Source organism: Falco rusticolus, chromosome 6 (genome assembly GCF_015220075.1).
Source record: "Falco rusticolus isolate bFalRus1 chromosome 6, bFalRus1.pri, whole genome shotgun sequence".
In the NCBI taxonomy this organism is placed as follows: Eukaryota; Metazoa; Chordata; class Aves; order Falconiformes; family Falconidae; genus Falco; species Falco rusticolus.
Genome location: NC_051192.1, coordinates 54,264,003 through 54,280,095, shown reverse-complemented (window position 1 = coordinate 54,280,095; position 16,093 = coordinate 54,264,003). Strand labels below are relative to the sequence as shown.

General features: G+C 39.8%; 1 protein-coding gene across 5 annotated transcripts in view; it reads right to left on the bottom strand.

Moving 5' to 3' along the window:
• Nucleotides 1-8,319: 8,319 nt before the first annotated feature.
• ATAD2B (ATPase family AAA domain containing 2B) overlaps nt 8,320-16,093 on the bottom strand; it is a 77,876-nt gene continuing 70,102 nt past the window's right edge. For all 5 annotated transcript variants that reach the window (XM_037391447.1, XM_037391448.1, XM_037391451.1 and 2 more), the window contains 3 exons: nt 14,348-14,475; nt 13,073-13,201; nt 8,320-11,701 (listed from right to left, as the gene is read on the bottom strand). In XM_037391447.1, the coding sequence (XP_037247344.1) occupies nt 11,660-11,701; nt 13,073-13,201; nt 14,348-14,475 (299 nt within the window). In that variant the 3' untranslated portion in view covers nt 8,320-11,659. The remainder of the gene's footprint in view (nt 11,702-13,072; nt 13,202-14,347; nt 14,476-16,093) is intronic.

Sequence of the window (16,093 nt, the reverse complement as noted above, 5' to 3'; positions counted from 1 at the left end):
TTCAGCATCCAGATTGGATTAATTTTGTCATGACTGACCAAGAAACACTGCATGAATGGTGACTTCAGGTTTCGTCCCAGCCATGGATGCAAATGTGTTCATTCCATCCAGCTAGCTTCTCTTGCAAATCCAAAAATTTATTGCTAATACTTTAAATGCTCAGTAGCTTCCAAAGTACTTCCAGTCTCATTCTGGCAAAAATTCTTAGAAGTGATTTTGGATTTCATTCAGCAAGATTATTTCTTCTTTGTTTATTTTCCAAAACTTACTAAGAACAAAAGGGCTCGAGATAGTGTAGGAAACTATCTTGGAAAAAAACACTGATGAACAGCTTTTGTTTGGTTGGTTTTTAAATGAAAGTTAAGGTTTGTACTGCAACTGCTGCGATGTCTAAAAGATGAAAGCCACTTTTGCCCCATGGTCAAAATTCCTTCGTATCCAGAGCAGGAGCTTGCTGCCTCACTGGATACATCTTTCAGAGAGCAATTAAGTGCAGCCGTTCATCATTTCTCTGATGTTTCATTAGGGTGTCATCTGGTAGTTGTAAAACTGGATGTGGAACAAAGGCGAGCCAAATATAACTCGTCTCAAACACCACTGCAGCGGAACATTGCAGCTGGACCTGAGCAGTTAATAGCTGTTCGACGCATTAACAGTAAGAATCCAACATACATTGAAATTGTCTCCGGTTCTTACACAGTACATCTCTGCAAGTAGTTAAGAGCATGAACCGCAGTTTTTAAACATTTTAGTTTAGGCTTAGTGGCTCAGGCTGAACCGCCTGTGAAGATTCCTAAAAGCCTCACAGTTCAGTAGTACACAACCACGCTGCAGTAATCCAGACCAAGCGGAATGAGTTGCCAGCCTTTTCATCAGCGCTCCGCACAGATCTCTTACTCAGCACTAGTCAATAATACTTGGGAGGATGAACAAGACACAGGCTATTTGCTTTACTTGTATGTGGAAATTATTTTAGCTCCCCTCTGGGAAGTTGGCCGAGTGCTTTTGCCAAATGAATCATGTGCACATATCTGCCCAGAGATTTTTCTTCTTAAAAGCTTTAAGAAATTCAGGGGACCGGCTGGCTCAGCAGCTTGATAACGATAAAAATTTTTGTTGGCTGGTTTGCCTCCCCCCAGGCTCGCTGGGGAAGGAGAGCGCTCCCCAAACGGGGCTGTGGTCTGGTCAGCACCCACCCCTGGCAACTCGCACAAGTCGCCCACCTTTCTCCCACTGTGGCACCCAGTGGCAAACACGCCACGCTAATAAAACCTCAGTAACCCCGTCTTTTAATTAACTGCAGCTAGGTGTTCAGGCTGAGCTTAGCACAGTGCAATTGCAGTAAGATAATAAGGGCTTTGTTACACTCCAGCTTGCCCGCGGTGGAGTCCAGACAAACAAAATGCCAGGGCGAGCACCAGGGATGAGCCGGGAGGGGAGCCGCAGCCTGCACTCCTGCCCGGCTTCACCAGTGCCATTATGTTTCATCAGCAGAGGCAGCAAATGCACAAACTGCTTCAAGTACTGAGCCACCCGCCTGGCTTCCCGTGAAGAATTGCTCCGAAAAAATGGGAACCGATCCCAAAGCTTTTGTCTGCCATCACAAAAGCAAGGGCAAGGGCTCAGAACCATCCTGCCTCCCCACCACCGGCTGGAACAGGTGACTAATATAACATAACGGGCTAAACCTACAAACAGCATACGCAGTCACGTCCTGGCAGGCTGCAGCCTGCACCAGGTCCCTAGGAAGCCACTGACTCTGTAGCCACTCTGACATTTTAACAACTTGTCATGCTAATACAATCTTTTTAAATTGGATGAGACCCTTAAGCTCACCCCTTAATGGCTTCTTTCCCCCATTTCAAGTCAGCTCAAACACAGGAGTTGAAACGCGCTTTCGGCTGAGGTGGAGACGCCAGCACGTACAGAAAGGTAGCAGCAAGTTCCCATCGTTGGTGAGTGTTCTGGGTTGATAACTTTAGACTGCAGAAAAAGCCAGAAAGAAAACGGTCTGGAGGGAACCAGATGGATGTGTCTCAGGCACGGTGTTTCCATCACTCATTACATTAAGCCGGACAGCGACACCAGAACAGAAACACTGGTTTTCCTCCGAAAAGCCAATCTGTTTGAGGCATGATTAAACACGCTCTGAGGTTAGAATTCATGAAAGCCAGAGCTGCCATCACGGGCTACTTAGCCGAGCTGTGCGAGCATGACAAGCAGAGCAGCATGGTCTCCAGCTGCTGGAGTCTGGAAAAAAAGTGCCAGACTACCTTGAAAAACTACTCTCCCTTTGCTAGCCACCGGTGGCTTTTTCTTTTGATAAAACACACTACTTACAGTAATTCCTGTTCAGCTAGCAGATTGCTTAAATTTTCCAATTTTCTTTATCTAAACAAATTCTACTTCAATTGGTAGCAGCTTTACAGACAGAATTAAAGGTTTGGGCTCATTTACTACCTGGGAGAAGGAAGCTCCGGTGCTGTCATCAAGCCAAATCTGCCTCTGAATTTTTCATTAGTGGTGGTCTACACAATGGAGGTTGAAAGGCTGCCTGCTGGTTTTAATTTCATCATCTGCTATTTCTGAACAGTGTTCTCTTTTCCTTCAGAGTTCCTATCCCCTATTGTCACACAGTAAGGTTCATACCAGCAAGAGCATCAAACCCTTTCACGACCTGTCCCGAGAACAGCGCTGCTAACCCAGGAGTTGTAACAGCTTGACAGGCAAGTTCAGCACGTAGCTGGTAAGCAACGAGCACAGAACTAGGAATTGTGATGGCAAGTGGGGCTAAGCTGAAGACCGTTTAAAGCCATGCCTTGCGCCACAGGGAACACACACACTTTATCCATCGGCCAGCGCTGGTGACCTTTTTGCACATTTTTGTGGCTAACGAACAGGCACCTAACTAAAGTCACCAGTGACAGTCCCACAGGAGCTTCAGCTTCCCGTCCCATTAAAAAAATCTGTTTAGAAAAATACTAGCCCTTACAGGTAGAAAGGAACCAGTTCCTCTCCACACCTTGGGAACCTGAACAAAGCAGTCCCTAATTTCTAATACAGCGTCCTTGTGCTGGTGGACAGCCTCGGAGGAAGGATCAGTGAATGGAACAGCAAAGGTGACACACCAAATGCTTGAAGTTTTAAGAATCTAACGAGCACTGTGTTGTACCAGGAACACTGTCCCTCCAACTCAGGTAAAAAGTCAGCTGTTGCAAAGCAAGCCTAAATTTCCAAGCCCACTGGAATTTCTCTAGCCACTCTGTTTCCATTAAAAGAGATAGTCTTTTAATAAATTATTTACTTTCCTCTCCAATGAGTGCAGTGCTCCGTTACTTGCTGACACCGAGTTCAATTCTACCTGCTTCAGTTTATGCTCAGCTTTTCTGCAAGCCGACTGTTTACGTACTGGAAATTATCAGTGCCACACAGAACCTTTCCAGGGAAAATGAAAAGTGGGAATGTGGGAAGGAGCGCTTGGGAATGGCTCGCATTTCCATCTTCTATTTGGCAAGAGGTATTCCCTATGGGGATTACAGTGTCCAGACCACATACTGCCTGGAGAGCACAGCCGACTTTCCCTAGTAGTTAAGGATTTTCAAATTCAAGAGGTAACCTAACACTCAACCACCTCCAGAAAACCCCGAAGTCTGGGCCTGCCGACATATTCATTTTTAATAACGCGTGGATATTTCAGAAGGTGTGCTGATAATGTGACAGTTATCAAAAGGGCAAGAGAAATGACTGGGTAATTACAGGGCATTCACCTGACATCAATCCCAAGTAAAAATGGAAAGATGGTATCTAACTAAACTGATCATGAATCAAAGAGAAAAGAATAAATACGATGATTTTCCAGAAAATTAGCTGTATCACACAAACCTGATCTCATCCTCTGACATTTGATTGATAAGGTAATAGACTTTCAACAGCATGTGACACAATACTTCAGCTTCCTCACCATACAGTATTCAGACAGCAAATATTCCACAGGCTAAAAACAGGCAGATTAGTTGAGGAATATCTAATCTGTACAAGTAATTCCCAGTCTGGTATTATCAGAGTATTTTCTAACGGGGGAATCCTCTTCTTCCAGAGTTCCTAAAGGAAAATGTTGACGTAAATCACCAGTCACAGACCTGGGGAAGCAGAGATTAGCAGAGCAAAAGATAACAAGGACCGAGCAAGTCATACGTAGTGTGCTGGCTCTGGGGCCACTAAAACAAAACTGCTTTTCAGAAAGCTAAGGGGGGCCCTCGGAGAGGCTCCCAGGCGGAATGAGGAAGGCTGATATCCAGGAGGGAGAACAGCATCGTGAAAAGCCACAAGTCTGAGAAGAGTCAAGTAACAAGAGCTCCCAGCCCAATTGCAAGGCATGAAAAGACTAAATGTATCTTTAGATGTGCAAAAAGGGGGACAGTGAGTAGGTGATTTTTAGCTCTATATATTGCACTGGTGGGACCAATGCTGGAATATCACATCAATTTCCTCTGTGAACAAATGTTTTAGAAGATGTTGAAAAATTGACCTACTGCAGAAAAGAGCCACAAAATTGACTTAAAGGCTGGAGAAAATGCAGTGAAAGCCATAAAGAGCTCATTCTGCTCAGCAAAAAGAAGAATGAGTGGCCACTTGACCACAGTGCATTAGTATTTTCACGGGAGGAAAAAGAAAACTAAAAATCTATGTATGCAGAGTCTAGAACATCAAGAGAAGACAAGAAGCAGTGCCTGGAAGCAAAAGCCAGACCAAAGCAAACGAGGAATAAGGCACATATTCCTACCTGTGTGCTTAACCACTTGCCCAAAGCTCAGGGAGCAGGGTGGGTACAGGAACTGCAGATCAAGACCAGATGCCTTGAAAAGACTCTTAAAGCCATACAGAAGTTACCATACCCTGTGCACGCATGAGATTAAACCATACGTGCCACAGAATCGGATTCAACAAACCAGCGTTTCCTGCTGACATTATCCTCCGTGAATACACCCAAATTTTTGTGACAAATGGCTAAACGTTCAAATCATCATTAGGTGTCAGTTAATCTCCATTCCCAAAATTTATTCTCATGTATTGAGAAGATTAACACTGTAAAATTTATGCTCAGCTTGTGCTTTCATGGCTGTCCTCTGAATCCCTCTGAATCTTATGAAAAGGAAGCTTTCTATTTTAAAAGCTTTCTGCCTTCTGGACATGCTTTAAATTTCAGAGCAAGACTCTGAAGCACTCTAACCCCAAAATAAAGGCTAGACATGAATTTTAAACCACTTACATCTCCAGTGCCTCATGAAAATGTAGTCTTGCATGCTTCTATTTCTGATGCTTAAAATGTCTACATGAAACAGCAATTTATTACTAAACTGATGTTAATACTCACACGACACATGTGACTATACATGTTACATTTCCTTTATCTCACTATAACCTTTCGTAATGACAGAGAATGCAGCCAGCATCACTTAAAAATCAGAATTATGTTCATTTGAAACCTATAATAGATTGGCAATTTGTCCTTCCCCATCACCGAAATCTGGTAATGCTGTTCTTCCAGGTAACCTCCACGTACACGAGGAATTCTACAAGGTGTAATCAAGTCAGCAAGAGAACACAAGGCCTTTACAACAGAACTAGGGCTGGGGTTTTGGGGATGACAAATAGTTCCTTAACTAAACCAAGATCGTTTTCTTTTCCTTCTACAGCTGAAAGACTCAGTTCCTTAACAAATTAATTTAGTCTAAATCTAACATACTTTCTAGGATGAATCAGCCTTTTATTTTGGTCTCCGCTTTACTACACTTTGCTGAGTAAATACTCAAAGGGAGCCCCTTTTGAAACTTCCCCAAGCCTTTCCCTCCTCCCAAAAGTCCCAAAGCTGACAGGTCATCTTCTACAGACTCCTCCTTCCATGCAGCCACAGTCAAACATCTCTGGGTTACAGCACAATTCACATCTTACATTGATACAAAGGGATTTTTATCAGGATGTAATTCATCTCTAGAGGAAAAAACCAGGATGAGAAATGGTGTGAGCATTCCCAGCAGCCATCCAGTCTCAGGGACCTGTACATTTCTCATGCAGAATCTGCCAAACTCCTGATTGCTGAAAGACTGAAGTAAACAAAACACGGAGAGAAGTCCGCGGCAGAAGAACCAACTCCACATCTGCAATATGCCAAGGCATCCAAAGTGTTGCAGCACTGATGCCCCAAACGCAGAGCCTGAACAACCACCTCCTCTGCTCTCAACTCAAAACCAGCAGTGTTCTAACACACCTTAACTCCACATAACCATTTGCACCTGCAACTTGAAAGCAGCTTTATTCCAAATCAGCATCCACCTATCGGCAAACTTTAATGCAGACAGCCAGGTTTACACTAATGTTCCACTACAAGCGGTGAAGCCATTTTTAAATCTTAACAGCTTCTCATATCTTTAAAGGAAAAGGATTTTTCCTACCATTAAAGCAAGGCTCAATATAACATAACTCAAATGCATTCCTGAAACAAATGGAATTTAGTAGCAATCACAGCCATTTGCTGGCAGTGGGTTCAACTGAAATATACTCCCTATGCGAACGATCACACTGTAAAAAAATTACTCAACTAAGGAATGGAATGAGGCTGAATTAATTAGTGCTAAAGTTTATAATCCCTCCTTTTTACATAACAGTTACATGACCACAAGCGATGCATTAAGCGGGGGGGGGGGGGGGGGGGGGGGAAGCGGAATGAAGTGTTTGGCTTCATTAATCAGTTCATGAGTTTACTGATTTAGCCTGCAGAATTAATTCACATGCTGTGCTAACTTAAATCCCCATATATTACAAGTCCAAGTCCTGCCCAAGATACAGAACAAAAGTATCTCATTTTTAATTTATTTAAATAAATTAGCTAAGGAGCTTAAATGAGGAAACAGGTGATGTGCAGCACTGCAAATTTAAGGGAATACAAGAAATTACATTTCAAAACTACTTTCAAGGCAGACATCAGCAGCAGAAGGGTGAACACTTGACAAATGAGTGTTGCTCAAGCTTTTACTAAGGCTTTATTAACAACACATGATGCAACTCAACTCTTCCTCACCAATTCACACTTTTGAAGCACCACTCAAAGTTCACTAAGAGTTTTTACTAGAATGCTTTTGTCAATGCCCCCCAAAAAAGCAGAGTTTTGTCCCTTCAGACCAATTATTTTTAAAGCCACTGTCAGAAACTGGCCCTGAAACTGTTCTCTCTGTTGAGATGGCCATCACCACCCCTGGAAGACTAGAACAGATACACAAGACCTCATACCCTTCTTTGTTCACAGACTGTAAACGCCTCGGATGGTGCCGAACGTGGTGTTGGTATCTGCAAGGCTCTGATTCAGATCAAAACAACACATCTGACCATGCTGATACAAAATTAGCCTAGGCTCTCACTGATCAACTTCATTATTATATTTATATAATAATTTCTATAAGGGATATTGTATTTCCTACCTAATTGTGCTTTCAAAGCTACATCTAGGAGTGGAATTGGAGTCAGACAATAAGTTACTACTACCCTCTCCCTCAACTAGCCCTTTGACCAGGAGCCCTATAATTTAAGGTACACCAAAAGGAAAAGAGGAAAATGAGCAGGTGTGTTGTATGTCCTACACCTTAAGAGAAGCCACCGAACAGCTTCTCGTATATAATGTGGCACAGTGTATATCACACACCATTTGTCAGCTCCAGATAAACTGCCAATGAGTAAGATGTGGGTTGATTCTTCACTTGGATATTTATCCTCTGGCAGCTTGCTCTCCTATGCAGGAATTAATGGGGGGAAGATGGACGGACTAAAGGAACCCCTAGATACAGTAGAAGTTAATCTTAAAAAAAAAAAAAAAAAACACAACAGAAAAACAAAAAGCCCACACAACAGAAAAGGCAAGAGTAACTTTGATAAACAGGAAGGAAAGAGAGTTTCCTTTAAAAACCTCTCACGAGAAACTCTGGTATCACTTGGATGCTGATATACTAGAAGCACTCCTGGTGGTACTCTGCAACTGAACAAAATATTTTCTAAGCACAGAGCATAACTTCATAACAATCGTGTTATTCATTCACCAACATGCAATACTAATTTCACTTCTTCAGTCAAGATTAATAAAAGTTTTTTTTCTTTAATGGACAAACACTGAAAGCATAAGTTACGTATTAAACTGCTCAAAGTAACTAAACAGCAGGATCCCAGAGTAACACATCTGAACTGCTAAATCAAGGAGGTCTAGTAAGAACAAGACTGATACCAGCTAGGAGGCAGCATTTCTTTTAAATACATTTTTGAAGGAGCTAAAGCTGTGTTTTCTTGTCATCTTTATTCAAGTATTTCACAGCAGTTATATTACAAATTACAGTAAAATGTTCAAAATTTCCAGAAGTTCAAAAAAAATTAAATAACTTACTTCAAACTAACATAAAATGAAGTCAAAATGCAAAACATCAATTTAAACACAGTTCTGAATAAAACTATAGAATCCAAAATAAACCATAATTGATGAAGGGAGTCTACTTAATCCACAAAGTAGACACACGTTAATGAAACCAAACAGGACGCCCCAATGTCTAAATAACCCAATGTCCAAGATATAAAAGATGCAAGTACAAGCCCAAATTCAAGCTTATGTTATGATTACAAAATAAAATAAAAACAAAATAATTGACCATCAGCTGCAGGACCTGCCATTCAGGAGACTGAAGGTAAAACCAGAGCTGACCCACCAACGTAATTACAAAACAAAACAAAACAGAACAAAAAAAAGGAAGACAAGATATTACAAAAACCAGTAATCCTATAAATACATTGGCATATGAGGAAATCAAGTAACAATACAGAGGACACAAAACAAAACAAAAAAATTAATCACAGGTGAGATTCAAACTTGCAAATACAATTAACTCCATAGCCATCAACTTTACCCAAGCGCAACTCTATTATCTCCAAGCCAGCCCCACCAGCCCCCCAAGAAACCTCCTTCCTTCTGGCTGGTCACACCTCACTGACCCCAGCACCAGGACTCACACAGGAGTTGATCTGCAACTTTCACAACAAGAAACAAGGAAAAGAGGTCAATTTGTACAAACTCTTGCCAGTGCTATGTGGCAAAATAATTAAAAACATACAAAGAGTAAACAAGTTTAGACCACATGGATAGATTAACAGCGGTTTTAACTCTATAACCACCAGACATCCGTAAAGGAAAACAAAAACTGATGTGTGGTTATTTGGGCTAGGAAGGCAAGTATATCATTTTAGGTAAGCTGTCCACTAACACATCTGATATCAGCTACTCTTCTCTAAAACAACATGGCAGCTCCTCAATTAGTAAAATTGCCTCTTAACAATTTTTCCCAATCAACAACTGACAGTAAAAATTTTCCTTTAGAAACCTGACCTTTTAGAACCATTTTTAATGCTAGGCATTAGCTTAAACTTGCTTTTCACACTCACTGGTGACTAAAATTCTCAACTGTTTTAAGTCATATAAATTTTTTATCTTCTTAAAAATGTATGCAGTTTTATCTTCCACAAGTGCTGCTGTTACTTGAACAAAAACTTCTTTGAGTAAGTGAAACTGGAATAAATATTTTTAAAAAATTCTGCAGCAAGAACCTGAGACTTGCAAAAACCCCTTTTATCAGAAACTTGCTACAAAAAATCTGCTACATTTTATTTAATCAAATCTTAAAGTTTGTAACAATTTCCATCAAAATACAAAATGCTGTTAATGTACCAGACACAAAAATATCTCAAACAGGTATGATGCTAATAAATACTAAATGAAACATGGAAAAAAATCCCATAATCAAATCTGAGATCAAAGTATCTCATTTAAGATGTGTTTTCTGCTTGTTTTTGTTGTTTTTAATCGCACTTTCCCACCTAAAAAATACAGTGTTTCTGCATGGGTTGCATTTAGAAGGTGTAACTAGATGCACGTGAACACTTAAAACCTTTTTCTGCCATCAGCTATAAAGAAGAACAGTGGCATTCGGGGGAGAAAAAGATCTAAGATAGAATTATGTTTAACCACAATATACAAAGCACTTTGGATTACTGCAGTAGCCCAAGGCCCACGTTTTGTTTCTCTGCAGCGCTACACTACTATTAGCCATAGAGGTGGAGACAATTACCTTAGCTTCAGTTCGTCAACGGGAGCAGAGTGATTACAGTCCTCAATAAACACTGTTGGTAACTAAAATACAAAAAGCTGAGGTAGCTCAGTATCTCTGCAGTAGTCTGTTTTCTCTAATTAAAAACTAATCACACCGTGTTGCATATTTCTGGAAAGACACTTCCGCAGCGATATAGGGACAGTCACAATGAATGGTGAACGACGGTAACACCAGCCAAGTTCTCGAAAACACTTTCCACGTACATTGGAAATAAATCAGCCCAGGTGATGTTTAAATACCGAGCTTGTGATAGACCATGTTTTTCGTGGCACTGCCTAGACTGTTCTCCCCAGTTGCCACACAGGAAAGGTTTTGAACTACACGATTCAGACCCAGAGAACTTTGGTCCAAACAGATCAATTCAAAAGGCTGCCCCTCCAATCCCCCCAACATTAGCAATGCTTTGCATGTACTGAGATGTTAAGCCTAGTTTAAGCTTTATGGTCAAGTGAGCTTGGGCTCCAGGACTCTGACCGACTACAGTGTCTTCTTGCCTGCACTGCACAGTCCAAGCTATGTATTATAAGCACGGAACTTCAGAAAGAAGCCTGCCAGTGTTAAACTTGGTTTTCTTAAAGAACTCAAAATGGAAAACAAGGAGAGGGTGGGAAAATGCTTCATTTTTAGCAACACAGAAGAGTTTCACTGTGTAACTTGTTTCTAAAACAAATATATACCAATGAAAAAGGAATATCACCATTTTGGTAAAGTATGTGGCTTTTCCAGTGTGTCTTAGTTTAGTTCTGTAGAGTAAGACAGGCATTATAGAACCATAATACTGGTTGCCATCCAATGAAGAGAATATAACTCATCCTTTTGGAGATCTTCGTTCTGAAGACAGCTTTCTAACATTGCCATTTGCTATAATCCAAACCAATTGATTAGCCTTATCTTTCTCAATTGACTGAAAGGCACATTAAAGGCAGTTCTAGAGAGCCTCATCTTCAAATTACTGTACATCAGTTACTCAAGATTCCTACCACAATGCATCATTGCCTTCTTTAGAACAGATTTTTTTTTTGTCCGTTACCCCAGAGAAAATTGGGAGAAAAAAAAAAATTAAAAAAAGGTTGCCTGTTGAAAAATATTCGACTTAGATCTGCTCTTTCCAGTCCTCTTGTATGTGTTGGTCTGCACTTTGCCTGAAGTTTCCCCAAAGATAATGCTTGTAGAGTGAACAAGAGCAGAAATGAGAACAGTTTCTGTAGCACCAAAAATCTCCAAGCTGTGGCATTGTATTCTTTATTTATATCAGATACAACTATATGAAGTTCCGTTTGGTTCTTGTAGGCTGGTTGGTTTCAGGTACCTGAGACAATAGCACCAAATTCAACAGAAAGAAAAACAGAGAGCACTTAAGACCAAGGCTCTGCACATACTTGGTGCAAATGGAAACTGAATGGCTCAGAGGACTGCTCTCCCGTGAGCAGTGTGAGAGGATAAACCCACCCATCTTGACAAGTTCACAGGAATGTTTCAAACACATGAACTGTTCTTTCCATCTCCTGCAAGAGACACAGAGCATCAATTATACATAAATATACAGAGATGGAAATAAAGTTACATTACATAAAAAAAAATAGTCCAGTAAATATGATTATCTGATCAAATAATTAATAGGAAAAGACACATCTCTGTTGATTAGCTGCTATCTGCTAGCAAAATATGGTAATAGAAGAAACTAATTAAAGTATAAATGCAGAAAAGCATTCCACTATGGCAGTCCGTAAGAAAAATTGAAGTGTATTAGGGTCACTTACATAATTAATGTACTCAATATGCATTAAGAAACCATTGCAACGGCATACTGCATGAATGCAAGTCTTAATGCACACTTATGCTATCGGTGACCCAGCTGTAAACGCATACCTGCACAGTTTGGAGAATCAAAGCAAAGATCAGTCTCTACATACTCCTGCTGGATGAATGTCTTTTTAATCTACCTAACATTTGGCAAAGCCTTTCAACATATTTTTAGGTGAAGATGGCAGAGGAATAGCATGAAAATGGTTTGAAAAGTGTTTAGCAGGAACTCTACAATATCCCATGCTAAGGCCTTTCCAGGTTTTGTTGTAAAATATTCATGGAGAAAAATCTTTAATGTTCAGGGATCCAACTGGAAGCTAGCAATTGTCCTTTTATCAGCAGGATTGGTTATCAGCTGAATCAGCAAGCTGATCCAAACCCTTCTACGGCTAGAACCATGGCACTGGAGGGAACGCATCTCCAGAGTTATGACCAGCCCGCTGGTGAAATGACCAACTCACTGCCGATGCAGACAGGCCTTTCACAGCAAACACTTCACAGGCAAAGGGTGACAGCAAAGCAAACAACTGGCTTACATCCTGCTGTACTGGACTTTCTCCCAGGGGTAATACCCATCTAGAGGAAGTTTGCAAACTTTTAAGGTCTTGTACAAAAGCCACAATCAGGCGACTGCATGGAGCAGAGGTACATTATGGGGGGTCTGGCCCACTTACACAAATGCACAACAAAGGGCAACTGCAGCAACGTTTATGGCTCGGCATGGCCATAAAGCAGCCACTTTACGTCCACTGTTACTCATACCACAAGCGTGGAAATTGCTTCTATTCCTTTTTTACTCTGTGAGCATGTACTTCTCCATGCTGCTGTATGGTCTCCTCTTTTTCCTCCATTCTTTTAGGTTAAATTCTTAGTCCTTTTCTGAGGAAAGTATTATTAGGAACAACCTCTGCTTTTTAAGTCTATGCTAAAATTTTTCAGTTTATAGATACTTTCCTCAAAGTCAATTTGAACCTTTTGCCTCCTAGTACAACAACAGACTGATAAGCTTAGTTCTTGAAAAAAAGTCTCAAAAATTCAGATAAAGACCAAAAGAAACTGTACAACATCACCTCTATAAGTTGTGATTTGTCATAGTCTCTACGATGCCTGTAGATGCACTGGCTGAGGAGCGAATACAATCTTTCAAGTTGGTCAACAGTCAGGTTGTCACTTTTTTTAACCACCAAATCAAGCAGTTTCTGTTGGAACAACAAAGGGCGAAGTTAGGAGGGGTTTTACAATTACTTTTTCTTTCTTTTTTTTTAAGGACAAATTAGAAATGCAATCTTCTTCTAAAGCCCTATTTTGGAGGGATACAAGCAAACAAAATGAACCACACCTGCGTATCAGTAAGGCTACTGCTTCCATGTAGACATAAAAAGGACTCTGTTTCTTTTCACTTCGCTGCTTATACCCACTCTTTCTTTTCTTGTCTCAGACTTTATGCTCAATATAGCTGGCACAATGTTTGTTCTGTTTGTATGATACTTCATGCTATTTCACCTTGGTCAATAATTATGACAAAGCAAACCATAAACCCCACTTTGATAGCTAAACCAGACTTGCATTGGCATGAAATTGTAAGCAGTACCAAATAGAAACACATTTGGAATTCCACAAATGTTGAAAAATGATACAATAAAAGAAGGGAGGGGGACACAACACATCTAAAACTGCTCATAGACAAAAGCTGAAAATACGTATTTTATTTAGTAGCAGAAAGTAAAATCTAAGAAATTTTTTCCCCTCTCATAACACTTCTATTGTTTCCAAAGAGATTATCATCTGTACTCTACAGCAAATAGGATCTAAATTTCACAGTAATGTCAAGCTAATTTCAACAACATAAGACAGCAAATTTTGTTGCAACTTTGCTTAAAAAGAGACAAAACTGAAAAGAAAATTAACTAGCAGGGGTTCAGTCTATGATGCCAAAACATCAGCACAAATTCCAATTTGCTTTCCAATCCACTAACAGTTCTCTCCACCAAGTATTCATACACGGGAAAAGATTATGTTAACTCCTAATTACTAGGCCCCCGGCAGTTCCTCAGTAACTGGCATGTCCAATTAACACATATGAATATCTGCAAAAATTGCAATTAAAATAGTGGACTGCTGTGCCACCACTGGATTTGTAAAGGTAGTAACGATGGTACAGTAAGGATTCAGTTGTTTTATTAACTCTTCATCCAAAAAACACCAATCGACAAATCATCTTCAAAAGTTACTGCTGTCATGCAGTTTGCAGTCAAAAATACAAAAATAAAGGAAATGTTCAGAACAGAGAAAGGACTTTGTCATGAGGTCTGTTAACAGTTGAATTTATTTTTCAGTTCCATTACCTTTAGTCTGTCATGGTCAACAATTACAGAGGGTAAGGGATCAGATGGTTCCTCTGGGACCTGCTCCAAACTTGAGGGCTTTGACTGTTCTATAGCAACTTTTCGTGTTTTCTTGCTTCTGCATATACCTGTAATTTGAAAAACAACTGTCAGCACTGTCACTCTCCCAAAATTAACAGCTTGATTCTCCCCTCTGGCTTGATTTTGCTTTTGTGGTTTGTGGGTTTTTTTGGAACCAAGCAAGCATGACTGTAGCACTGCACATTATTCATCAGCTTTGCAGAATTCTGAATGTTTACAGGTGCACAAAATCACAGTTCAGTAAACACACATGAAACTGGTCATCTTTAAAACTGAACTCCTATGACCCAACAGAAAATTGAATGTCACGGTTTTCCCACTGTATCATTTGTACTTAACAACATCAAATTAATCAGCTTCTAAGGGGAAGTTCCGATATTAAGCTAAGACTCAAAAACCTTAAGTGAATCAAATCCTCATTTTTCCCTCCAACGCATCCCTTGTCTTCATCACCACAGTAATTCTAATATCTGCTCTGCTCCTGAAACTTCATACTTTTGTAACACATTTGTTTTCTTCCACCTCTGTATTAAAACTGCCATCCAATCCTACTGTGGAGAACAAAGTATTTTTACATCTCCTGATTCTCTCCCTACACTCATTCACTATTTTACTCCTCCTCAACTACTTAAAATGCCTTTTTTTCTGAGGACCCCCATTATTATTACCATCCTTAATGTACATGAATTTCAACTACTGAATTTAGAAATATAAAGGCTCTTAATGTACATCATACTCTTCTAATATTTTAGGACCTTTCTTCTACTATTCTCCTTACCCTCAGAGAAAATATGTATGTACAAACACAGACAGCATGTACATAGTGATATTCTCGTAATTTAGATCTCTCATTAAAGCTCATTTACTTTGTAAATCTCAGCGCTAACTTTTGAAGTAAAGATTTCATTCTTTAGGTAATTCTGAAAAGCTAATTAAAAAGGCAATCATGCATAAGGCTTTTATTTCTCTTCCCTGAGGAAACTGTGTCTCTTGTCTTCAAAGGACGTGGCCCCTTCTTTTATGCCCTAGCAGGATTTCCCTTCTCCTTCTCTTATCTTTTTGCTGCACTGTTACTGTGTTGACTGTAACTCCAAAGCCAGATACCTTCTCCAATAGATAAACAACAGTTTATCTGGCTTTTGCTATGAGTTAAACTGCTTTAACTTCTGCTACAAGCAAATGTTTTTAAAGGAATACATTCTGTATTTCTATGGGTTTTCATCCAACATCAATGATAATATTATCATAAATCTCTAATAAAACAAGTCAAAACTATATCAAACAGATCAGATAGAAAATGCAGACCAAAACATTTATCATATATTTATCTGCACTGATGATTTATTTTTTTTTAATTTGTAATCACTGTTTAACTCTTATCTCAGTATTTACGTTTCCCACAATGCCTACAAAAAAAATAAAAAGAACAGTGTAAGTATGGAAATACACTTACTTGCCTAAGGTAACATTACAGCAACTCAAGTGTGGACTTCTAATTTATCTAAGCAGAATTAAAAGTTGAAAGCATACTAAAAGTTTCAAGTAAACAGACAGCAGTTCATAAAATATTACAGTATAATTTTAACATAAGATAGTACAGTTAAAAATATACACATATGAACTTGGACACTAAGGTTAGGACAGGAACACTGAAAACAAGCTATA